The sequence below is a fragment of the Salvelinus sp. IW2-2015 genome, linkage group LG25 (genome assembly GCF_002910315.2).
Source record: "Salvelinus sp. IW2-2015 linkage group LG25, ASM291031v2, whole genome shotgun sequence".
Taxonomy (NCBI): Eukaryota; Metazoa; Chordata; class Actinopteri; order Salmoniformes; family Salmonidae; genus Salvelinus; species Salvelinus sp. IW2-2015.
The window spans coordinates 2,714,961-2,742,555 of NC_036865.1; the positions used below are offsets into that span (position 1 = coordinate 2,714,961).

At 42.0% G+C, this 27,595-nt stretch overlaps 1 protein-coding gene across 3 annotated transcripts; it reads left to right on the top strand.

Annotated features, from left to right (window-relative positions):
- LOC111952070 (putative ZDHHC-type palmitoyltransferase 6) lies at window positions 1-27,526 on the top strand. Of its 3 annotated transcripts, none has more exons than XM_023970533.1 (10): window positions 1-306; window positions 9,158-9,293; window positions 9,736-9,846; window positions 14,744-14,876; window positions 15,264-15,442; window positions 15,678-15,751; window positions 15,903-16,065; window positions 16,178-16,263; window positions 19,337-19,527; window positions 26,362-27,526. In XM_023970533.1, the coding sequence occupies exons 1-10, from the start codon at window positions 195-197 to the stop codon at window positions 26,836-26,838; spliced, it is 1,662 nt and encodes a 553-aa protein (XP_023826301.1). In that variant the 5' UTR covers window positions 1-194; the 3' UTR covers window positions 26,839-27,526. The 3 variants fall into 3 exon arrangements, with proteins under 3 accessions (XP_023826301.1, XP_023826302.1, XP_023826303.1); XM_023970534.1 differs by having other exon boundaries at window positions 15,966-16,065; XM_023970535.2 differs by lacking the exon at window positions 9,158-9,293 and having other exon boundaries at window positions 218-306.
- The last annotated feature ends 69 nt before the right edge of the window (window positions 27,527-27,595 follow it).

The following is a 27,595-nucleotide window of genomic DNA, read 5'->3' on the forward strand; positions in this document are numbered from 1 at the left end:
CCAACTGCAGTCTAACCTAACGTGAACGTAGCATGCGTGACTGCAGACAGTTTAAAGACAAAAAAAATCTAAATCCTTGATAGACAAGGGCCTTTACTAAATGAACGTATGATTGTTGTTACAATGTATCGTCTCTGTAAAGATATGTTGTTTACATTGACAGAGTGATAGTCAGGCGTCACAGTATTCGCATTATGCTTCCGATGCCTAGGATCGACGGGGACATTTTTGACTGTATCCAACGAGGGAACATTGATCAGTGTGCACATTTCATTCAACATGATCGATCTATCCTCAAAGAGAAAGGTACGTTTATAGGCCTGCCTATGCATTTTTGTAGTATGCATTAGCCAACAATTTACTGTGCACACATTTGGGGAATTAATGTTATTTTCGATTTTTTTTTAATCCAAAAGCCTACCATATTGCAGAAGAGCATTTGTGGAAACCAAGACTGTTCTCAGGACAGGCCTGGTAGCTAGATATTTTCGCGTCACGTCGGAGACAATTTCAACAAACCCAACCCTTTTCGTGCGCAGCCGGCTATACACGTATATGTATCCCCGTGGACCGGTTCGTACATAACATTGTCCATTCAGGCTGCAAAGGTGTCAATTTCCTCTTTAACTCGATTTAATGGCGAGAAGAAAACACCATTCTACAATGCTTGTCCCGGATCTCGCATACTGTGTTCTTTCAATCAGGTTGCAGCGGTCAGTTTTTTTTTCAACCCTGGGGTGTAATCATTAGTCCAAACAGTACCGTTTTGCTACTAAAACAGAGTAAGGCCGAAACATTGTAAAAGACTCCAGCCACCCAAGCCATAGACTTTTCACTTTGGTACCGTCGGGCAAACGGTACCGGAGCATCAGCTCTCGGACCAACAAGCGCTGAGGCAGCTTCTACCCACAAGCCATGCTGTGCTGTTGTCTTAGGTCTCTCTTTATGTCAATTTGTGGTGTCATTTGTCGTGATCTGTGTTTTGTCCTACATTTAAATGTTTAATCCCAGCCCACACCCCCTTCATTGTAAATAAGAATTTGTTCTTAATTGACTTGCCTAGTTAAAGGTTAAATAAAAACATATATAAAAAAAGAAGGCTGCTAAATTGTCAATTAATGGTACCCAAACTATCTGCACTGACTCTTGTACTGACCCTATGCACACTCATTAGACTATATAGTGTATTCGGAAAGTTTTCAGACCCCTTGACTTTTTCCACATTTTGTTATGTTACAGCCTTATTCTAAATGGATTACATTGTTTTTCCCCCCCCTCATCAATCGACACTATACCACATAATAACATTTAGAAACTTTACCAAAATAAATGAAAACATTTATTTTACATATAAATATTACATTTACATAAGTATTCAGACTCTTTACTCAGTACTTTGAAGCACCTTTGGCAGTGATTACAGCCTTGAGTCTTCTTGGGTATGATGCTACAAGCTTGGCACACTTGTATTTGGGAAGTTTCTCCCATTCTTCTCTGCAGATCCTCTCAAGCTCTGTCAGGTTGGATGTGTGGCGTCGCTGCACAACTATTTTCAGGTCTCTCCAGAGTTGTTGCCACCGCCATGCTTCACCATTGGGATGGTTGCAGGTTTCCTGCAGACGTGACGCTTGGTATTCAGGCCAATCTTGGTTTCGTCAGACGAGAATCTTGTTTCTCATGGTCTGAGTTCTTTAGGTGCCTTTTGGCAAACTCCAAGCGGGCTGTCGTGTGCCTTTTACTGACTTCCATTTGGCCACTCTACCATACAGGCCTGATTTGGTGGAGTGCTGCAGAGATGGTTGTCCTTCTGGAAGGTTCTCCCATCTCCACAGAAGAACTCTGGAGCTCTGTCAGAGTGACCATAGGGTTCTTGGTCACCTCCCTGACCAAGGCCCTTCTCCCCCGATTGCTCAGTTTGACCAGGTGGCTAGTTCTATGAAGAGTCTTGGTGTTTCCAAACTTCTTCCATTTTAAGAATGATAGAGGCCACTGTGTTCTTGGGGACCTTCAAAGCTGCAGAATTTTTTTGGTACCCATCCCCAGATCTTTGCCTCGAAACAATCCTGGCTCGGAGCTCTAGGGACAATTCCCTCGACCCCGTGGCTTGGTTTTTGCTCTGACATGCACTGTCAACTGTGGGACTTTATGTAGACAGGTGTGTGCCTTTCCAAATCATGTCCATGGACTCAAGGATGATCAATGGAAACAGGATGCACCTGAGCTCAATTTAGAGTCTCATAGCAAAGTGTCTGAATACCTATTTAAATATGGTATCTGTTTTTATTTTTTAATAAATTAGCAAAAAATTCTAAACCTGTTTTCACTATCATTATGGGGTATTTTGTGTAGATTGATCAGGATTTTTTTTTTCAATAAATTTTAGAATAAGATAACTATGCACTGTATATACAGAGCATTCAGAAAGTATTTACACCCCTTGACTTTTTCCACATTTTGTTGTGTTACAAGGTCGGATTAAAATGGATTTTGTCAACGATCTATACAAAATAATGTAATGTGGAAGAAAAATTCAAACCTTTGTAGATAAGGTTTACAAACCTAAAAAAATAGATATACAGTATATACAGTGGGGAGAACAAGTATTTGATACACTGCCGATTTTGCAGGTTTTCCTACTTACAAAGCATGTAGAGGTCTGTAATTTTTATCATAGGTACACTTCAACTGTGAGAGACGGAATCTAAAACAAAAATCCAGAAAATCACATTGTATGATTTTTAAGTAATTAATTTGCATTTTATTGCATGACATAAGTATTTGATACATCAGAAAAGTAGAACTTAATATTTGGTACAGAAACCTTTGTTTGCAATTACAGAGATCATCTGTTTCCTGTAGTTCTTGACCAGGTTTGCACACACTGCAGCAGGGATTTTGGCCCACTCCTCCATACAGACCTTCTCCAGATCCTTCAGGTTTCGGGGCTGTCGCTGGGCAATACGGACTTTCAGCTCCCTCCAAAGATTTTCTATTGGGTTCAGGTCTGGAGACTGGCTAGGCCACTCCAGGACCTTGAGATGCTTCTTACGGAGCCACTCCTTAGTTGCCCTGGCTGTGTGTTTCGGGTCGTTGTCATGCTGGAAGACCCAGCCACCTGTCTCTTATACACATCTAGATGTGTATAAGAGACAGGGCCTCACCTTCCTCATGATCATTGATGCCCCACGAGGTGAGATCTTGCATGGAACCCCAGACCGAGGGTGATTGACCGTCATCTTGAACTTCTTCCATTTTCTAATAATTGCGCCAACTGTTGTTGCCTTCTCACCAAGCTGCTTGCCTATTGTCCTGTAGCYCATCCCAGCCTTGTGCAGGTCTACAATTGTATCCCTGATGTCCTTACACAGCTCTCTGGTCTTGGCCATTGTGGAGAGGTTGGARTCTGTTTGATTGAGTGTGTGGACAGGTGTCTTTTATACAGGTAACGAGTTCAAACAGGTGCAGTTAATACAGGTAATGAGTGGAGAACAGGAGGGCTTCTTAAAGAAAAACTAACAGGTCTGTGAGAGCCGGAATTCTTACTGGTTGGTAGGTGATCAAATACGTATGTCATGCAATAAAATGCAAATTAATTACTTAAAAATCATACAATGTGATTTTCTGGATTTTTGTTTTAGATTCCGTCTCTCACAGTTGAAGTGTACCTATGATAAAAATTACAGACCTCTACATGCTTTGTAAGTAGGAAAACCTGCAAAATCGGCAGTGTATCAAATACTTGTTCTCCCCACTGTATATACACTATATTTTGATTACCTAACTACTCAAGCCCTGAGGTAATACATGTTACAATTGCCTTTTGCAGTGATTAAAGCTGTGAGTATTTCTGGGTAAGTCTCTAAGAGCTTTGCACACCTGGATTGTACAATATTTGCACATTATTCTTTTAAAAACCCTTCAAGCTCTGTGAAGTTGGTTGCTGTTAATTGCTAGACAGCCATTTTCAAGTCTTGCAATATATTTTCAAGCCAATTTAAACTGTATCTTGGCAACTCAGGAACATTCAATGTTGTCTTGGTAAGCAACTCCAGTGTATATTTGGCCTTGCTTTTTAGATTATTGTCCAGCTGAAAGGTGAATTTCTCTCCTAGTGTCTGTTAGAAAGCATACTGAACCAGATTTTCCTCTAGGATTTTGCCTGTGCTTACCTCTATTCTGTTTATTTTTATCCCCAAAAACATTCTAGTCCTTGCCAACAACAAGCAAACCCATAACATGATGCAGCCACCACCATGCTTGAAAATACGAAGAATTGCACTCAGTGCAATTGGATTTGGATTTGACCAAAATATAACGCTTTGTATTCATTTCTTTGCCACATTTTTTGCAGTTACTTTTGTGCCATATTGCAAACAGGATACATGTTTTGGAATATATATCCTTCTTGTCACCCTGTCATTTAGGCTAGTATTGTGGAGTAACTACAGTGTTGTTTGTTCTAAGCTAACATATGGAATTGTTTTAAGAAGGTCATACCATGGATCATTTAGCTATTTGATTTCGAATTGTAGGACCCCTTTAGGCATCAAAAAAATATATTTAAAAAAAGATTTAAAATATACAATTTGGCGTTTACTACTACAGTATAGCCCATAGAAACGCATATCACACATTCATTAAAAAAGACAGTCACAAAACTACCGACGTACTTCCATTAATTTATATGGGTTACCTTTAAACGAGTTCCCGCTGTCATTGGGGGGGGGGGGGGGGGGGGGTCATAGAGCAAAACGTGTTCGTGAGAGTCCCCTTTTTATAGAGGGGTTCGTTTGTAGGCCAAACTGTTCGGATCCTACAGACGTTTTTGTGAGAAGACAATTTAAGGATGTCTCCCGGTCTGCCAAACAGCGCTGTAGCTCTGACTGTAAGGCCTGGGTGTCGGAGTGTGAAGGAAAAGCGCAGGAGCAGCAGGTGGAAATACAAATGTTCTTTAATGAACACGGACAAACTAGGCCACCCTACTAACACACTGGGTGTACACTTTAAACTACCCCAGACACGGGGGGAATGAACACAGTCCAGTAAACGTGAAGCACAAAACCAACACCACACTTACATACAAACAATCCCGCACAAAGAAACGTGCGGGCCGGCTGACTAAATAAGCCCAACTAATTACACCCTCATACAAAAACAGGTGGTAACCAATAAACACATAGGGAGGGGGAGAAAAGGATCAGTGGCAGCTAATAGGCCGGTGACGACGACCGCCGAACGCCACCCGAACGGGAAGGAGAGCCTGCCTCGGTCGAAGTCGTGACACTGACACTTTCAACCGCAGATGCGGAAGGGCGACATAGGCGGATGCGGTGGATTGAGACGCAGCCCATGCAAAAAAAGAAACGTCCCTTTTTCAGGACCCTGTCTTTCAAAGATAATTCATACAAATCCAAATAACTTCACAGATCTTCATTGTAAAGGGTTTAAACACTGTTCCCCATGCATGTTCAATGAACCATAAACAATTAATGAACATGCACGTGTGGAACGGTCGTTAAGACACTAACAGCTTACAGACGGTAAGCAATTCAAACTTAAGACACTAAAGAGGCCTTTCTACTGACTCTGAAAAACACCAAAAGAAAGATGGCCAGGGTCCCTGCTCATCTGCACAAACGTGCCTTAGGCATGATGCAAGGAGGCATGAGGACTGCAGATGTGGCCAGTGCAATAAATTGCCATGTCTGTACTGTGAGACGCCTAGACAGCACTACAGGGAGACAGGACGGACAGCTGATCATCCTCACAGTGCCAGACCATGTGTAACAACACCTGCACAGGATCGGTACATCCGAACATCACACCTTCCGGACAGGTACAGAATGGCAACAACTGCCCGAGTTATACCAGGAACGCACAATCCCTCCATCAGTGCTCAGACTGTCCGCAATAGGCTGAGAGAGGCTGGACTAAGGACTTGTAGGCCTGTTGTAAGGCAGGTCCTCACCAGACATCACCGGCAAATCTGGTGCAGTCCATGAGGAGGAGATGCACTGCAGTACTTAATTCAGCTGCTTGCCACACCAGATACTTACTGTTACTTTTGATTTTGACCCCCCCTTTGTTCAGGGACACAGTATTCCATTTCTGTTAGTCACATGTCTGTGGAACTTGTTCCGTTTATGTCTCAGTTGTTGAGTCTTATGTTCATACAAATACTTACACATGTTAAGTTTGCTGAAAATAAACGCAGTTGACAGTGAGGGGACGTTTCTTTTTTTGCTGAGTTTATACAGTTGAAGTCAGAAGTTTACATACACTTAGGTTGGAGTCATTAAAATTCGTTTTTCAACCACTCCCCAAATTTCTTGTTAACAAACTATAGTTTTGGTAAGTTGGTTAGGACATCTACTTTGTACATGACACAAGTAATTTTTCCAACAATTGTTTACAGACAGATTAGTTCACTTATAATTCACTGTATCACAATTCCAGTGGGTCAGATGTTTACATACACTAAGTTGACTTTAAACAGCTTGGAAAATTCCCGAAAATTATGTCATGGATTTAGAGCTTCTGATAGGCTAATTGACATCATTTGAGTCAATTGCAGGTGTACCTGTGGATGTATTTCAAGGCCCACGTTCAAACTCAGTGCCTCTTTGCTTGACATCATGGGAAAATCGAAATAAATCAGCCAAGACCTTGGGTCTCGACCCCGCCCTGTGCAACTGGGTCCTGGACTTCCTGACGGGCCGCCCCCAGGTGGTGAGGGTAGGATACAACATCTCCACCCCGCTGATCCTCAACACTTGGGCCCCACAAGGGTGCGTTCTCAGCCCTCTCCTGTACTCCCTGTTCACCCATGACTGCGTGGCCATGCACGCCTCCAACTCAATCATCAAGTTTGCAGACGACAGTACAGTGGTAGGCTTGCTTACCAACAACGACGAGACGGCCTACAGGGACGAGGTGAGGGCCCTTGGAGTGCGGTGTCAGGAAAATAACCTCACACTCAACGTCAACAATACAAAGGAGACGATCGTGGACTTCAGGAAACAGCAGCGGGAGCATCTCCCCTATCCACATCAACGGGACAGTAGTGGAGAAGGTGGAAAGTTTTAAGTTCCTCGGCGTACACATCACGGACAAACTGAAATGGTCCACCCACACAGACAGCGTGGTGAAGAAGGCGCAACAACACTGCCCACAACCTTAAGGCTCTCCAGAGGGTAGTGAGGTCTGCACAACGCATCACCGGGGGCAAACAACCTGCCCTCCAGGACCCCTACACCACCCGATGTCACAGGAAGGCCAAAAAGATCATCAAGGACAACAACCACCCGAGCCACTGCCTGTTCACCCCGCTATCATCCAGAAGCGAGGTCAGTACAGGTGCATCAAAGCTGGGACCGAGAGACTGAAAAACAGCTTCTATCTCAAGGCCATCCGACTGTTAAACAGCCATCACTAACATTGAGTGGCTGCTGTCAACATACTGACTCAAATCTCGAGCCACTTTAAAAATTAAAAATTGGATGTAATAAATGTATCACTAGTCACTTTAAACAATGCCACTTTATATAATGTATACACACCCTACACTGCTCGTCTCATATGTATATACTGTACTCTATACCATCTACTGCATCTTGCCTATGCTGCACGGCCATCGCTCATCCATTTACTTATATGTACATATTCTTATTCATTACTTTACACTTGTGTGTGTATAAGGTAGTTGTTGTGAAATTGTTTGATTACTTGTTAGATATTACTGCACGGTCGGAACTAGAAGCACAAGCATTTCGCTACACTCGCATTAACATCTGCTAACCATGTGTATGTGATCAATAAAATTTGATTCGAAGTGGTAGGCCACACAAGCTCACAGAACGGAAGCGCAGAGTGCTGAAGCGCGTGTCCTCGGTTGCAACACTCACTACCGAGTTCCAAACTGCCTCTAGAAGCAATGTCAGCACAAGAACTGTTTGTCGGGAGCTTCATGAAATGGGTTTTCATGGCCGAGCAGCCGCAGACAAGCCTAAGATCACCATGCGCAATGCCAAGTGTCGGCTGGAGTGGCGTAAAGCTCGCTGCCATTGGACTCTGGAGCAGTGGAAAGACTCTGGAGCAGTGGAAACGCGTTCTGAGTGATGAATCACGCCTCAGCATCTGGCAGTCCGACGGACAAATCTGGGATTGGCGGATGCCAGGAACCCTCACCTGTCCCAATGCATAGTGCCAACTGTAAAGTTTGGTGGAGGAGGAATAATGGTCTTGGGCTGTTTTTCATTTTGAAACTATCAGACCAGGGGTGAAAATACAGACTGCTGCAACCTGATTGGCTTAACGCGCTACTTGGCTTAACGCGGTACGCGACATCCGGGACGAGCAATAGCCACTCTAGCGTGGTGGTGGAAAATGGTGTTTCATAAAGAGAATATGCATATATTTTTCATTTTCTCCCGCCTTCTTGAGTTGAGGAGGAAACCGACTTTGGGCGAACCATACTTTGGCCTATTCTAAGGGCACGTCCGGGTAGTGTGCCTAAATTATCATACCGTTATTCTAGGGAATTTGTTCTTAACTTCCGTAAGTAAATGCTGAATAATAAGCATGTCAGAGGTGATCATACTGAGATGATTGTTGTCAGAGCTTTTCCAGGAGCTTTTCCAGAAGCCTTTTTCACACAGCTATCGCTTTGCAACATCAAACATGCATGAGCAAATTGCTTTGATATATATATATACATATATATATATATAACATGTGTTATAACCAATCGTACCATCTTATTACTACTGGCCATATTCCGCTTAGTTTAAAACCATACAAAATTTAAGGTCCAGCGTTCCATCACAGTTCCAGAATGCATCACCACTCACTGTTCTTAGATGACTGCTGATGTCTCCTGTTGGGATTTTGTCATGTTGAGGGACCTTGTCTGTTTTATCAGCGATCTGAGATGAGTAGTTAGTCTATCCTTTCAGACATCTCCTGTGACAGTATGGCAGGAAGTCACAGCAGCTAAAAAGACAGTGGAATAGAGACAATAGTAGGCCTATTGCTCTTTAGGTGGTTAGGTTTTGAAGTGACTATCTGTAAGTAATCAAATAAATGTGATCATTTACAGTTATAGCACCCTAATCATCTTTGTGTGTCGGTCTGTATCTGCGTCTGTGTCTGTGTGTAGGTTGGGGTGGTTTCACCCCTCTCCACTTTGCGGCCTTCCAAGGTAACCGTTCGATAGTTAACCTGTTGCTAAGCAATGGAGCTGACCCCAACCTGACCTGCGATGCAGGAATGACGGCCTTCCACTTAGCCTGCAGGTCGGTAACACTACCTGTCTCCTACCACGTCAGTATCTGCAGATTTTAATGGATTGAATAGGTCCCCCTTTCCAGTCCTATTAGATCTATGGAAAGGGACTAGGGGAAGAGCATTGGGCCCCTGGAGCATCTAGAAATGCCCCGTCTCTCCTTCTTCTCCCTGAAATGTGTACTCGTACACTCCCCCTCATGGATGTAAAAGGAATGGACTGGTGTAAGACATATGGTGGAACCTCCCTCCAGCCTGTGCTTACATCAGTCCAATGCTTTGAAATCCTTGAGGGGGAGTGAACAAGTGCAAATCAAATTTTATTGGTCGCATACACATATGTAGCACATGTTATTGCGGGTGTAGCAAAAAGCTTGTGTACTAGCACTGGTAAAGAATTAATTGTACTATTAATAGTAATTATTATTGACGGTGATGTCTGTGTCTCTCCAGGCACGGTAATGTATATGTGATGCACCAGATTATGCAGCATGGAGCTGATCTACGCATGGTAGACCATCAGGGAAAAACCGCCCTACACCATGGAGTGTCTGGAGGCAACATGTAAGGACACACACACACACACACACACACACACACACACACACAGCTACATAATATTACACACACACGTAACTCAGCAAAAAAAGAAACGTCCTCACTGTCAACTGGGTTTATTTTCAGCAAACTTAACATGTGTAAGTATTTGTATGAACATAAGATTTTTTAGATTTTTTAAAATCTTTATTTAACTAGGCAAGTCAGTTAAGAACAAATTCTTATTTTCAATGACGGCCTAAGAACAGTGGGTTAACTGCCTTGTTCAGGGGAAGAACGACAGATTTTTACCTTGTCAGCTCGGGGATTCAATCTTGCAACCTTTCGGTTACATGTCCAACGCTCTAACCACTAGGCTACCTGCTGCCAACAACTGAGACATAAACTGAACAAGTTCCACAGACATGTGACTAACAGAAATGGAATACTGTGTCCCTGAACAAAGGACTGCACCAGATTTGCCAGTTCTTGCTGTGAGATGTTACTCCACTCTTCCACCAAGGCACCTGCAAGTTCCCGGACAATTCTGGGGGGAATGGCCCTAGCCCTCACCCTCCGATCCAACAGGTCCCAGACGTGCTCAATGGGATTGAGATCTGCGTATGTGCTAGCATGAGCTGCGCGAGCTTCCTTCTTTTGCGCAAGTGAAATTGAACATGTTTCATTATTTGAGACTAAATTGATTTTATTTATGAATTATATTAAGTTAAAATAAGTATTCATTGTTCATTCAGTATTGTTGTAATTGTCATTATTACAGATACATAAAAATTGTTTGATTAATCGGTATAGGCTTTTTTTGGTCCTCCAATAAATCGGTATCAGCGTTGAAAAATCTCAAATCGGTTGACCTGTATGTAGGTATTCCATACAAAATCTGCCGTTTCCAGCCAGTCATTTAAAACATTAACAATGTCTACACTGTATTTCTGATCAATTTGATTTCAATGGACAATTTTTTTTGCTTTGCTTTCAAAAAAATTCTAAGTGACCCCAAACTTTTGAACGGTTGTATGTATGTATGTATGTATGTATGTATGTATGTATGTATGTATGTATGTATGTCAGTGGGGCAAAAAAGTATTTAGTCAGCCACCAATTGTGCAAGTTCTCCCACTTAAAAAGATGAGAGAGGCCTGTAATTTTCATCATAGGTACACTTCAACTATGACAGACAAAATGAGAGAAAAAAATCCAGAAAATCACATGTAGGATTTTTAATGAATTTATTTGCAAATTATGGTGGAAAATAAGTATTTGCGTACCTACAAACAAGCAAGATTTCTGGCTCTCACAGACCTGTAACTTCTTCTTTAAGAGGCTCTCTGTCCTCCACTCGTTACCTGTATTAATGGCACCTGTTTGAACTTGTTATCAGTATAAAAGACACCTGTCCACAACCTCAAGCAGTCACACTCCAAACTCCACTATGGCCAAGACCAAAGAGCTGTCAAAGGACACCAGAAACAAAATTGTAGACCTGCACCAGGCTGGGAAGAATGAATCTGCAATAGGTAAGCAGCTTGGTTTGAAGAAATCAACTGTGGGAGCAAATTATTAGGAAAGGAAGACATACAAGACCACTGATAATTTCCCTCGGTCTGGGGCTCCACGCAAGATCTCACCCGTGGTCAAAATGATCACAAGAACCGGTGAGCAAAAATCCCAGAACCACACGGGAGGACTAGTGAAGACCTGCAGAGAGCGACAACAAAGTAACAAAGCCTAACAGTCAAGACACACCTACGCCGCCAGGGACTCACAAACCTCCTGCCAGTGCCAGACGTGTCCGCCCCTGCTTAAGCCAGTACAGTCCAGGCCCGTCTGAAGTTTGCTTAGAGAGCATTTGGGTGATCCAGAAGAAGATTGGGAGAATGTCTATGGTCAGAATGAAACCAAAATATAACTTTTTGGTATAAAACTCACTCGTCGTGTTTGGAGGAACAAAGAATGCTGAGTTGCATCCAAGAAACACCATACCTACTGTGAGCATGGGGGTGGAAACATCATGCTTTTGGGCTGTTTTCTGCAAAGGACCAGGACGACTGATCCGTGTAAAGGAAAGAATGAATGGGGCCATGTATCGTGAGATTTTGAGTGAAAACCTTTTTCCATCAGCAAGGGCATTGAAGATGAAACGTGGCTGGGTCTTTCAGCATGACAATGATCCCAAACACACCGCCCGGGCAACGATGGAGTGGCTTCGTAAGAAGCATTTCAAGGTCCTGGAGTGGCCTAGCCAGTCTCCAGATCTCAACCCCATAGAAAATCTTTGTTAGGGAGTTGAAAGTCCGTGTTGCCCAGCAACAGCCCCAAAACATCACTGCTCTAGAGGAGATCTGCATGGAGGAATGGGCCAAAATACCAGCAACAGTGTGTGAAAACCTTGTGAAGACTTACAGAAAACGTTTGACCTCTGTCATTGCCAACAAAGGGTATATAACAAAGTATTGAGATAAACTTTTGTTATTGCCCAAATACTTATTTTCCACCATAATTTGCAAATAAATTCATAAAAAATCCTACAATGTGATTTTCTGGATTTTTTTTCTCTCATTTTGTCTGTCATAGTTGAAGTGTACCTATGATGAAAATTACAGGCCTCTCTCATCTTTTTAAGTGGGAGAACTTGCGCAATTGGTGGCTGACTAAATACTTTTTTGCCCCACTGTATATACATTTGAAGTCGGAAGTTTACATACACTTAGGTTGGAGTCATTACAACTCGTTTTCAACAACTCCACAAATTTCTTGTTAACAAACTATAGTTTCAACAAGTCTGTTAGGACATCTACTGTGTGCATGACACGTAATTTTTCCAACAATTGTTTAGACTAATTATTTCACTTATAATTCACATTTACATTTGAAGGTAGGCCTTGAAATACATCCACAGGTACACCTCCAATTGACTCAAATTATGTCAACTAGCCTATCAGAAGCTTCTAAAGCCATGACATCATTTTCTGGAATTTTCCAAGCTTTTTAAAGGCACAGTCAACTTAGTGTATGTAAACTTCTGACCCACTGGAATTGTGATACAGTGAATTATAAGTGAAATAATCTGTCTGTAAACAATTGTTGGAATAATGACTTGTCATGCACACAGTAGATGTCCTAACAGACTTGTTGAAACTATAGTTTGTTAACAAGAAATTTGTAGAGTGGTTGAAAAACGAGTTTTAATGACTCCAACATACAGTTGAGGTCGGAAGTTTACGTACACGTATGTGAACCCTTTGAAATGATCTGGATTTCTACATAAATTGGTCATGAAATTAGATCTGATCTTCGTCTAAATCACAACAACAGACAAACACAGTCTGCTTAAAATAATAACACACAAATTATTGTATTTTTTTTGTCTATCGGAATACATAATTTAAACATTCACAGTGTAGGTTGGAAGAAGTATGTGAACCCCTACGCTAATAACTTCTCCAAAACCTAATTGGAGTCAGCTAATGTGGAGTCCAATCAATGAGACGAGATTGAAGATGTTGGTTAGAGCTACTCTGCTCTTTAAAAAAACACTCACAAAATTTGAGTTTGCTCTTCACAAGAAGCTTTGCCTGATGTGAACCATGCCTCAAATGAAAGAGATTAAGAAATGTTGACTTGCATAAAGCTGGAAAGGGTTACAAAAGTATTTCTAAAAGCCTTGATGTTCATCAGTCCACGGTAAGACAAATTGTCTATAAATGGAGAAAGTTCAGCACTGTTGAAATTCTCCCTAGGAGTGGCCGTCCTGCAAAGATGACTGCAAGACCACAGCGCAGAACACTCAATGAGGTTAAGAAGAATCCTAGGGGTGTCAGCTAAAGACTTACAGAAATCTCTGGAACATGCTAACATCTCTGTTTACGAGTATACGATACGTAAAACACTAAACAAGAATGGTGTTCATTGGAGGACACCACGGAAAAAGCCACTGCTGTCCAAAGAAAAACATTTCTGCACATCTGAAGTTAGCAAAAGAGCATCTGGATGTTCCACAGTGCTACTGGCAAAACATTATGTGGACAGATGGAACTAAGTTGAGTTGTTTGGAAGGAACACACAACACTATGTGTGGCGGGAAAAAAAGGCCCAGCACACCACCATCAACCTCATCCCAACTGTAGAGTATGGTGGAGGAAGTATCATGGTTTGGAGCTGCTTTGCTGCCTCAGGACCTGGAGAGCTTGCTATCATCGACGGAAAAATGTATTCCCAAGTTTATCAAGACATTTTGCAGGAGAATGTAAGGCTATCTGTCCACCAATTGAAGCTCAACAGAAGTTGGGTGACGCAACAGGACAACGACCCAAAACACAGAAGTAAATCAACAACGGAATGGCTTCAACAGAAGAAAATACTCCTTCTGGAGTGGCCCAGTCGGAGTCTTGACCTCAGCCCGATTGAGATACTATGGCATGACCTCGAGAGCGGTTCACACCAGACATCCCAAGAATATTGCTGAACTGAAACAATTTTGTAAAGAGGAATGGTCCAAAATTCCTCCTGACCGTTGTGCAGGTCTGATCCGCAACTACAGAATGTTTGGTTGAGGTTATTGCTGCCAAAGGAGGGTCAACCAGTTAATAAGTCCAAGGGTTTACATACTTTTCCCACTCTGCACTGTGAATGTTTACACAGTGTTGTTCAATAAAGACATGAAAACGTATCATTGTTTGAGCTATTAGTTTAAGCAGACTGTGTTTGTCTATTGTTGTGACATTAGATGAAGATCCGATCAAACGTTACGACCAATTTATGCAGAGGTATAAGTCATTTCAAAGGGTTCACATACTTTTTCTTGCCACCGTGTATGTGTTGTGCATCAGTGACATACGATGTCAATACATGACATGTGTCATGCGCACACACACTACACACACTTACCCTGCGTCGTGTCTCCCAGTGTTGCGATGCAGTACCTGTGGGAGACGGGAATGTTCAGGTGGTGTGATGGAGACATGTACAATGTCACACCTCTACACCTGGCTGCTGATGCTGGCAACACCGAGGTGGTCCGCTACCTGCTCCGAAACAAGGTGAGGTGTACACACTGACTTGCTTGGAGAGTAAGTCTGATGATGACTTCCATGTTCCCCCTTCTATTGGGGAGTTTACCTTGCAGAGTTATGTGCGTCACAATAATATCTCCTTTCTCCTGAAGTGTGCACTCATTCACTACTTCCCACAAATGTAAAAGCGTTGGATTAGTGGAGGCATGGGAAAGTGGGAGTTCCGCCATATTTCCAGTCGGGTCTGTTCAAATCAGTGGAGGGAGGTGAACAAGTGCACAATCTCTGTAACATGCGCTGCTTGCTGAAAGAGCTGGAGCCCGATGAAGCACTCGACTGCAGTACCCTTCAACTTTTTAGGATTGCTGCCGCACTATTTAAAATAAGTTTTGTTTGTGTGTGTGTGTGTGTCAGAGGTGTATGGTGGAGACTGTGGATGAGGATGGGTTGACAGCGGTTCATGTGGCATCGGAGAGAGGCTGTACAGAGATGTGTTGGACACTGCTACAGAGATCAGGCTTCAGGATACTACACTTGAAGACCTACAGCGGACACACGCCTCTGGACCTCTGCAGGCAGGGAAGGACATTCAGGTGGGTCGCAATAGCTCTAACCTTTACCTGGGTATTAATTAGGCACAAAACGGAGGACAACAGACACAAACAGGGACTTGTGCAATAAGACACTTTTATTTTTTTCAGGTGCAAAAGTTTTTAAACATTTTCCATTGTGTGACAAATACCACCCAGGAATATATCACACTGTCAACCTCTTCTGACCCATTGCCATATCACCATCACTTTCTGTGTTGGGGTTGTATTTCCACAGACATCTGCAGCTGGCCAAACTACTGATCCGCTACATGAAGGAGCCACCCTTCAGCAAACCTGACGAGTCCCCACGTAAGTGCTACCTACGCCTTTAGTCTCTAATGAGGCTGTGATAAGTTTAACTGTAATGAACTTTGTGTGACATCGAATCATGTTCCTGTGTATAATTGTTTCTGTGTGTATCTGTGCATGCGTGGATCTTTGTTTGTGTGTGTGCGTGCAGTCCTGTACTACTGGACATTATTCTTCCCGTGTCTGATCGGAGGAGTGATTCTGATTATCGCAGCGATGTTGGGGGGCTACGGAGGGATAACGTGCGCCATCCTCTTCCCTTGGCTGGCCAGGAGTATATTCTCCCAGTTCCACCGCATGACCACCTACCAGAGGTACAGACTGTGTGTCTATGTGCGTGCTAACTGTGTGTTTGTGTATGTCTGCATTATACAGTATATTCATCCATTGTAATTGTTCTTTGTTCCATTAACTGTTGTGTTGCAGGTTGGCCAACCCCGTCTACCTAGGGACTATGATAGCTGGACTGTTCCACTCTCTAGTCTGTTTCTACTACAAAATACTGCCGCCTAATATCCTTTATCTTACAGTGATACTGTACTGCCTAATATATATATAAACATACAGTTGAGGTCAGAAGTTTACACACCTTAGCCAAATACATTTAAACTCAGTTTTTCACAATTGCTGACATTATACGTATAATATATATATTTATAATATATACAGTGGGGAGAACAAGTATTTGATACACTGCCGATTTTGCAGGTTTTCCTACTTACAAAGCATGTAGAGGTCTGTAATTTTTATCATAGGTACACTTCAACTGTGAGAGACGGAATCTAAAACAAAAATCCAGAAAATCACATTGTATGATTTTTAAGTAAWTAATTTGCATTTTATTGCATGACATAAGTATTTGATACATCAGAAAACAGAACTTAATATTTGCTACAGAAACCTTTGTTTGCAATTACAGAGATCATACGCTTCCTGTAGTTCTTGACCAGGTTGCACACACTGCAGCAGGGATTTTGGCCCAATCCTCCATACAGACCTTCTCCAGATCCTTCAGGTTTCGGGGCTGTCGCTGGGCAATACGGACTTTCAGCTCCCTCCAAAGATTTTCTATTGTGTTCAGGTCTGGAGACTGGCTAGGCCACTCCAGGACCTTGAGATGCTTCTTACGGAGCCACTCCTTAGTTGCCCTGGCTGTGTGTTTCGGGTCGGTGTCATGCTGGAAGACCCAGCCACGACCCATCTTCAATGCTCTTACTGAGGGAAGGAGGTTGTTGGCCAAGATCTCGCGATACATGGCCCCATCCATCCTCCTCAATACGGTGCAGTCGTCCTGTCCCCTTTGCAGAAAAGCATCCCCAAAGAATGATGTTTCCACCTCCATGCTTCACGGTTGGGATGGTGTTCTTGGGGTTGTACTCATCCTTCTTCTTCCTCCAAACATGGCGAGTGGAGTTTAGACCAAAAAGCTCTATTTTTGTCTCATCAGACCACATGACCTTCTCCCATCCTCCTCCTGGATCATCCAGATGGTCCTTGGCAAACTTCAGATGGGCCTGGATATGCGCTGGCTTGAGCAGGGGGACCTTGCGTGCGCTGCAGGATTTTAATCCATGGCGGCGTAGTGTGTTACTAATGGTTTTCTTTGAGACTGTGGTTCCAGCTCTCTTCAGGTCATTGACCAGGTCCTGCCGTGTAGTTCTGGGCTGATCCCTCACCTTCCTCATGATCATTGATGCCCCACGAGGTGAGATCTTGCATGGAGCCCCAGACCGAGGGTGATTGACCGTCATCTTGAACTTCTTCCATTTTCTAATAATTGCGCCAACAGTTGTTGCCTCTCACCAAGCTGCTTGCCTATTGTCCTGTAGCCCATCCCAGCCTTGTGCAGGTCTACCATTTTAGCCCTGATGTCCTTACACAGCTCTCTGGTCTTGGCCATTGTGGAGAGGTTGGAGTCTGTTTGATTGAGTGTGTGGACAGGTGTCTTTTAATACAGGTAACGAGTTCAAACAGGTGCAGTTAATACAGGTAATGAGGTGGAGAACAGGAGGGCTTCTTAAAGAAAAACTAACAGGTCTGTGAGAGCCGGAATTCTTACTGGTTGGTAGGTGATCAAATACTTACGTCATGCAATAAAATGCTAATTAATTACTTAAAAATCATACAATGTGATTTTCTGGATGTTTGTTTTAGATTCCGTCTCTCACAGTTGAAGTGTACCTATGATAAAAACTACAGACCTCTACATGCTTTGTAAGTAGGAAACCTGCAAAATCGGCAGTGTATCAAATACTTGTTTCTCCCCACTGTATATGTGTATATAATATATATATACACTGCTCAAAAAAATAAAGGGAACACTTAAACAACACAATGTAACTCCAAGTCAATCACACTTCTGTGAAATCAAACTGTCCACTTAGGAAGCAACACTGATTGACATTAAATTTCACATGCTGTTGTGCAAATGGAATAGACAAAAGGTGGAAATTATAGGCAATTAGCAAGACACCCCCAATAAAGGAGTGGTTCTGCAGGTGGTGACCACAGACCACTTCTCAGTTCGTGAGGAGGCCGTAGAGGAGGCCGTAGGAGGGCAAACAACCCAGCAGCAGGACCGCTACCTCCGCCTTTGTGCAAGGAGGAGCACTGCCAGAGCCCTGCAAAATGACCTCCAGCAGGCCACAAATGTGCATGTGTCTGCTCAAACGGTCAGAACAGACTCCATGAGGGTGGTATGAGGGCCCGACGTCCACAGGTGGGGTTGTGCTTACAGCCCAACACCGTGCAGAAGTTGGCATTTGCCAGACAACACCAAGATTGGCAAATTGCCACTGGCGCCCTGCTCTTCACAGATGAAAGCAGGTTCACACTGAGCACATGAGCACATGTGACAGACGTGACAGAGTCTGGAGATGCCGTGGAGAACGTTCTGCTGCCTGCAACATCCTCCGCATGACCGGTTTTGGCGGTGGGTCAGTCATGGTGTAGGGTGGCATTTCTTTGTGGGCCCGCACAGCCTCCATGTGCTCCCAGAGGTAGCCTGACTGGCATTAGGTACCGAGATGAGTCCTCAGACCCCTTGTGAGACCATATGCTGACACATGCACATTTGTGGCCTGCTGAGGTCATTTTGCAGGGCTCTGGCAGTGCTCCTCCTTGCACAAAGGCGAGGTAGCGGTCCTGCTGCTGGGTTGTTGCCCTCCACTAGGCCTCCTCTACGGCCTCCTCCACGAACTGAGAAGTGGTCTGTGGTCACCACCTGCAGAACCACTCCTTTATTGGGGGTGTCTTGCTAATTGCCTATAATTTCCATCTGTTGTCTATTCCATTTGCACAACAGCATGTGAAATTTATTGTCAATCAGTGTTGCTTCCTAAGTGGACAGTTTGATTTCACAGAAGTGTGATTGACTTGGAGTTACATTGTGTTGTTTAAGTGTTCCGTTTATTTTTTTGAGCAGTGTATATAATATATACATATAAATACATATATATATATATATAATATATATATATATATTATATAATATATACATATACACACATACATCAAAATATGTATATAAAAAAATGTGTAGCCTACATGTAGTATATTGTTGGTTGAGCCTTAACCCGCTGTGACGCTTGTGGGGAGATAGTGTTCTGGGTCATGTGTCGCTGGTCCAGTTCTCTATGGTTTTGGCCATGTTCTGGAAGATTCTAACCCAGGATCCTGGGGAGCTGGGACCGGGAGATGCAGATCCTCGCTACTCCTCCATAGCAGACCTGCTGGAGAAAAAACAGAATCCTCAGAGGTTCTGCATCTACTGTGAGGTGAGGAGAACCAATCCATCAATCAATCAATCTTTATTATGAGTTAAGAAAACACAGTGGTTCTTTATCTACTGTGAGAAGAGAAAAGGTTAAGTTAGTGATGTAGCTAAGGATTGAGTTGTGTCGAGAAATACGTTTATCCTGCCCTCCTTTTGTCATTGTATTATAGTGGTGATGAAATTTAATTGGGCAATGCATGTTAAATTTCCTTTTTCACCATCTTTTTTTCGTCCATCCTCCATATTCCCGAACAAAACTGTGCACATCCACAGAGAACTACATGCTCACCAAACGGCGCCTCGATCCAGTCAGCAGTTTTCTTTATCTAGATTACTCAACTTTTGCAAGTGTGTTGAGACAACAAAGGAATCTATGTACCCAGAACTTTCCTGCCCCAAAATTGTGTTGCAGCAGATTGCCTTGATTTAAAAGTTGACTCAACTTTAAAAAAAAATATGTTTTACAGTGGGTGTTCATCAATAGCAGCAGATGGTAATAAGCTGCGTTTTCTGTCAATGCTTTGAATTCCCTGTATTTTTTGGAATTGCCAACACTGTTAACCCTAACCCACTTAAAACCAGGGGTTGGAACCAAAATTATTTTTCAATCGTTTCGTTCTGAATAGAACCATCGGATGCAGTCCAAACACTTAAGACACACCCTCGTCCACTTACCCTCGCCTTGTGCCCTTGGGGGAATCCCCGTCGCCATCTTGGCAGGTGGTCCAAATGATTAGCCAAGCAAGGGACGTTTGTAACGTAAGCCCCTCAGCCCTCGTTTTTAGTCAGCTTTGTGAGTGTACAATTATGTTCACTCCTGGCCTGAAACTCCCCAATTCCGGATGTACAATCGTTGCGATTGTACATCCGCTAAGAAAAGTCTGCGAAACTTAAGAACAACATCAATGGAGAAGTCAACATGCAAGTATAAGTAAAAACTAATGCAAATAAGTTAGACATTTTGCTACTACGTAAAAAGTAAATGGTTTTGTTTGGTTATCTTTTGGAAATTGTAGAAATGAAAAATGTTCCTTCTTCAGAAGTTCCAGCTAGGCAGGCTAACGATAGTTAGCTAATTCATTTGCTAGCTATCATACAGTAGGCGTATATTAATAATGATATATTTAATATGTAGACATACAATCATAATTGACTGTAGTGCATATAAAGCACCCACAAGTTACCGGTGGCTGGAAACACAATCATCGCGGGATGAATGAGTGACGAATTTCCGGCCAAGGGTGGCCCATTTTAAAAATCATTCCTTCCTTCTTTTTCCTTCTTTTTTTGGAGAAAAATCAGTATACATACAAGAAGTATACAAACAGACAATGATAACATATGCTAGGGGGTACAACAAATGACAGATTATAGAAAGACCTTAAAAAATGCACACATATTGATTGTTTTAACAGCTTTCTTATTAGAAGACTGTATAATGGTCTTAATGTACTGCTCGAATTCCTTATAGAAAACACAGAAGAGTGATTTTTGGGGTGAATTTACATTTATGAATATGAATTTTTCCATTAGCACAATTAGATTTAAGGTAAAATTGTTCTTCTTTATTATGGTTAAGGAAACCGAGCAGCATTCTCTCATAAAAAACAAAAGTCATCAAGAAGATTAACAATTATAAAACTGTGAATATCTTTCCATAATTGTTTTACATGTAGACAATGCCAAAATAAATGTGAAACTGTTTCTGGATGCTCAACACAAACAGTACAATCAATGTTAATGTATTTTTTGAGTTTCTTCAGGTAATGATTCACAGGGTAATACTTATGGATCATTCTGAAAGAGACCTCTTTGACCTTGTTAACAAGCAAGTATTTGTGTGGTAATAACCAGACTTTTTTCCCAACAGATATTAGTGACCAATGTATTCCAGTAAGTTGTGACATAAGGGATGGATACAATATCCCTTTGAAATAAAGCACGTATAGACCTATTGTTCTGACGGAGCAAGGAGAAACATTTTCCCTATTGAAGAGTCAACTGGATTAAGCGAGGGTAGGTTAAGAACGTGAGGTCTGGCTACACCTGTAAATAACATGAGAGTTCCAGATGGAATAGCATCAAAGACTATGGCAAACTCTCTAGGTGTTACAGGGATATTGTAACGAGTTAAAAATTCCTTATAATTGAGTAATAATCCTTCTGCATTAAAAAGTTGACTCACCAGAAGGATATGATTATTGAACCAGTTCTTAAAAAATAAATACTTGTTTCTATACAAAATGTCCTTATTGTTCCAAATGAAATACCTATGAGGGAAAAATTATGTTTATATATTAAAGACCACGCTAAGAATACTTGTCTATGAAAAGCAGATAATTTTGCAGGAATCTTATCAATGTTATAGTTACAAAGTAACATAAAATTGAGGCCACCAAAACGGGAGAACAAACAATGAGGGATGAAAATCCAAAATTGAAGTAGGATTCTTTAAAAAATGTTTAGCCCAATTTATCAGCATTTGATTTAGTGGATCATGAAATAATTTTGACAAAATGTATGCATTATGGTTTTAAGGAGGTAGCATTGAATTGGGTACAGTCATATCTAACTGACAGGAAACAGTCCACCTATATCAATGGTTCAATGGCTTCCCCCTCGTGTTAAACTGTGGAATACCGCAGGGCAGCTGCCTTGGGCCACTTCTCTATTTAATACAGTGGTGGAGAACAAGTATTTGATACACTGCGATTTTGCAGGTTTTCCTACTTACAAAGCATGTAGAGGTCTGAATTTTTATCATAGGTACACTTCAACTGTGAGAGACGGAATCTAAAACAAAAATCCAGAAAATCACATTGGTATGATTTAAGATAATAATTTGCATTTTATTGGCATGACATAAGTATTGATACATCAGAAAAAGCAGAAACTTAATATTTGGTACAGAAACCTTTGTGCAATTACAGAGATCATACGTTCCTGTGATGTTTCTGACCAGGTTGCACACACTGCAGCAGGGATTTTGGCCCATCCTCCATACAGACCTTCTCCAGTCCTTCAGGTTTCGGTGCTGTCGCTGGGCATACGGACTTTCAGCTCCCTCCAAAGATTTCTATTGGTTCAGGTCTGGAGACTGGCTAGGCCACTCCAGGACCTTGAGATGCTTCTTACGGAGCCACTCCTTAGTTGCCCTGGCTGTGTGTTTCGGGTCGGTGTCATGCTGGAAAACCAGCCCCGACCCATCTTCAATGCTCTTACTGAGGGAAGGAGGTTGTTGGCCAAGATCTCGCGATACATGGCCCCATCCATCCTCCCCTCAATATGGTGCAGTCGTCCTGTCCCCTTTGCAGAAAAGCATCCCCAAAGAATGATGTTTCCACCTCCATGCTTCACGGTTTGGATGGTTGTCTTGGGTTGTACTCATCCTTCTTCTTCCTCAAACACGGCGAGTGGAGTTTAGACCAAAAAAGCTCTATTTTGTCTCATCAGACCACATGACCTTCTCCCATTCCTCCTCTGGATCATCCAGATGGTCATTGGCAAACTTCAGACGGGCCTGGACATGCGCTGGCTTGAGCAGGGGGATCTTGCGTGCGCTGCAGGATTTTAATCCATGACGGCATGGTGTGTTACTAATGGTTTTCTTTGAGACTGTAGTCCCAGCTCTCTTCAGGTCATTGACCAGGTCCTGCCGTGTAGTTCTGGGCTGATCCCTCCCTTCCTCATGATCATTGATGCCCCACGAGGTGAGATCTTGCATGGAGCCCCAGACCGAGGGTGATTGACCGTCATCTTGAACTTCTTCCATTTTCTAATAATTGCGCCAACAGTTGTTGCCTTCTCACCAAGCTGCTTGCCTATTGTCCTGTAGCCCATCCCAGCCTTGTGCAGGTCTACAATTGTATCCCTGATGTCCTTACACAGCTCTCTGGTCTTGGCCATTGTGGAGAGGTTGGAGTCTGTTTGATTGAGTGTGTGGACAGGTGCTTTTTATACAGGTAACAGAGTTCAAACAGGTGCAGTTAATACAGGTAATGAGTGAAACAGAAGGGCTTTCTTAAAGAAAAACTAACAGGTCTGGGAGAGCCGGAATTCTTACTGGTTGGTAGGTGATCAAAATACTTATGTCATGCAATAAAATGCAAATTAATTACTAAAAATCATACAATTTGATTTTCAGGATTTTTGTTTTAGATTCCGTCTCTCACAGTTGAAGTGTACCTATGAAAAATTACAGACCTCTAATGCTTTGTAAGTAGGAAAACTTGCAAAATCGGCAGTGTATCAAATACTTGTTCTCCCCACTGTATATACCAACGACCTTCCCTTAGCTGAAACTCAAGCTACTATATTTGCAGATGATACTACAATTTATGCAGCAAGACAATCGGTTCAACAGGTACAGCAAGCTTTACAAGAGATTTGGAGAATATTAGGGAGTGGCTTTGCCAAAACAAACTTGTTTTAAACACCAAGAAAACCAAAGTTATATTGGTCTGTCCACTAGGAAAAGGCCAAAACAGCATGGGATACAATTAGAGTATGGGAGGAGTACAAATTGAAGAAGTGGCAGAAACCAAACTATTGGAAGTGCAGCTAGACAACTGCTTATCATGGTCGTCTCAAATAATAATCTATGTAAAAAAAATATATATATTAAAACAGCATGCATAATCAGAAGGATAGCTAAATATTTACCCGGGCGCGAACCAGGGCCCCTTTGCACACATCAACAACAGTCACCTAGAAGCCATCGTTACCCATCGCTCCACAAAAGCCGCGGCCCTTGCAGAGCAAGGGGAACCACTACTTCAAGGTCTCAAAGCGAGTGACGTCACCGATTGAAACGCTATTAGCGCGCACCACCGCTAACTAGCTAGCCATTTCACATCGGTTACATATACATCATTTAAAACGGCCAAGTTCTATTCACAACGGTATTCAGTTGGTAAGAGACAGACATTCCGTAAATACTAGGAATAGATTGTCCACCATCTATGCGTTGTCAATATATAAATGTAAACATTATTTTAAAACAATTGAAATATAATACATAGAAATTTTGTGGGACTATAGTAGATGAAGAATCAATATTTTTTTAGATTGAGTATTTATTGGGTCATTATGTTAGTATACTTTGTATGTTTGTAATAGTGTGTTATATGTGGAAATGTGTTTGTATTATAAATTGTATTTTAATGTTTAAGGACTCTTGGAAGATTAGTCCAAATGGGGACTAAAAGAGATCCAATCAAAATCTTTCAAAAACAGGGTTGTGTCATCTGCAAGTCATTCCTTCTTTCCTAGCCCTCCAAGTGTATACTCGTCAGACGTTATGATACGTCAACAGAAATGTCCACTTAATTTGAAGGCTGAGGGATTAAGTGTTTGGACCGTAAACCATAATTTTTTGGATTCCGTTCCGACCAGAAAAATAAAGTTCTGAATCAGTTCTAACTAAAACATAGTAGCGGTTTATATCGTTCATTTATGTTCCTTTTTAAACCTCAAAACAATATTTTTGTACATTTAGCTAGACATTAAATTACTTTACCAATGGATAGAACAGCTTGCTATGTAGCTACATGCGTTGGACAAACAAGTGTAGTGTAGGGTGTGCAAGATGCAACTGAAATTTCGCAGAGAGCGTTAGGCATCTTGTTGTTATGACATACATTATCTGAATAAGGCCCATAGAATTATACATACGGAGGAGTGGCTTCTATGAAGGAACTTTTGAATGTCTTTGAACTTCAGAGAGTTGGTTTAACTAACGTTGGACTAGAGTATGCCCTTGATTAGTTACATTACATTACACATAATGCAGCCTAAAGTTTGAGAGCTAGACCGGAGCTAGCTAGCAAACAAACGTGTGTGTGTGCAGTGCGCACCAGAATTAAAATAACACGTATTACCTTTCTGTAGTTAATACATCCAATGTGAAAAGTGATAACTATGCTATCTGTACCTAGCATTGAAAAGTAAATCCATTCTAATAAAAAAGATCTCCCTAATTTCTGAATCATGCTTGTTACGTCATTAGCTACCGAGGGAGGGGAGAGGCAGATAGCCTACACACTGGCAATGATTTTCAGCTGGCAGGCAGGCACTGGAATAAGTTTGAGTGACAGTGAGGGCTTTGCATAGGCACGTTGTTGCGTTTTTTGTGGGACTGGGAAAAAAATGCCCAGAACGTTATTAACCGGTTAGTATAGATCACTTTCGTTCTGGTTCTGTTCCTCAAATTTCGTTATTTTACGGTTTTCAGTTATTTTCCCTGAACTGGTTCCAACCCCTGCTTAAAACAGTTTTTGAATTTATGAAACGATTTATAGAAGTGCATAGATGCAGTAAACAAGTCAATCGAACTCGAACATAACAATGGAATTGCCATGGAAACGCGTGGGGGAAAGAACCAGTCTCCTCATTGCCCTCCAGCAAAATTAGCCTACAGTTAGGCGTATTTCACACTATGGTGAGGCACAAATTGGAGTAAAATGCTTGTATGGATGTCAACCCCAACACATGTTCATATCATTACCAATCAACTGCATTCGTTAAAAAACGAAAAACGACTGACTACTACCACCATCGATTTATACGAACGGGAATTAGCATTTAATAGTCACTTCTTCTAAACCTGAAAAGGGACAACCTCTACATTTTAATGCACGAAAACAGACAAACATCCAAATGTAACTTAACCACATTGTGGGCCTGTTTAAAATACATAAATCATGACGGATTTGACATATCCACTTTGGTGCACATTTAGCAAATTTGATCTAACAATCTGGTCCGCATCTATCCGTTGTCAAGTTAACCACTCAAACAGAAAGTGTTTCTCACTGCTATTCCCTCTCTTCTCTAGTTGTTCCAGCCGGACCATACTAAACACTGTAAATTGTGTGATGTGTGTGTGAGGGATTACGACCACCACTGCCTGTTCCTGAACCGCTGCGTTGGTAGGGGAAACCACCGACTCTTCATCATCTTCGTCCTCTCCATGGCCGCAGCACACCTCCTTTTCGTGGCTGCGGCCATTTACCACCTGTATGTGGTGGTGGTGTCCCTTGAGGACCAGTCGTTGGTTAGGGCAGTAGCTGCACAGTTCTGGGTGGTCACATTGACAATAATGAACGCTCTGACAATCTTTTGGGAGGCTTGGCTGTTGACAGAACAGTTTGATGCCATCGCCATGGGGACTACGACCTACTTCAAACCTACCTGCGAGACTCGGCAACGGTCACTAGGACACCGCTGGACAACAGTTCTTACCTTCCTATTGGAGGGGAGGAGACGGTTAGATTATGGACAGACGGGGGACAATATCTCCATAGACATTTAGACAATATGGACTCTAAAACCTGTGGTGTAATGAAGAACAATGTATATATGAATGTTATATTCCATTCTTGAAACCGACTGGATCATCTGTGAGACTGTTAGCATGGTGAGCTAAAGCCTAGGCATTACCTTGGGAAGCTAATACCGCTATTAAACATATAAACAAGTGGTGTGTAGACCAGAATTAGTTTTAATAGATCTTAACATTAGATATTCCTTATTGTCTTTGGGAGTGTGGTCGTCAACATATATGTTAAACTTTATACTTGAACATAGGTATTGAAAAATTCTACTTTTAATATATAGACTACAGTAGACTGAATGCGGAAATCTTGCCAGCTAACAAATCAACATGTCACACTCCTCACATAACGCACTGACGTAACACTATGTCCTGGTAAGCATTTCCTATGTATACTGTACATGTAGAGCTAGTTTTATGTGATGCTCTGAGCTATTTTAAAGCTGACGGTACTTCTACAACAATGTAGCTAGTTTATGAACAACTGATTGTGCGCTGTCCTGTGAAGGATCCCACTATTTTACTACAGTACATCCCGTGGAGTTAGCTTTCTGTTTTACATTTTAATGCATTGGTGTATTTAAAACAGTGTTTCATTGGAGATAACTGGTCACTTGAAACGTGACCGGTTTCTTTTTAATTAAATAAAAGTAATATGATGAAATGATGCATGCTTTTATGTTATTGGTGGTGTAAACCATAGGTAACAGTGGCTAGACTTTAGCTTATAAGTACA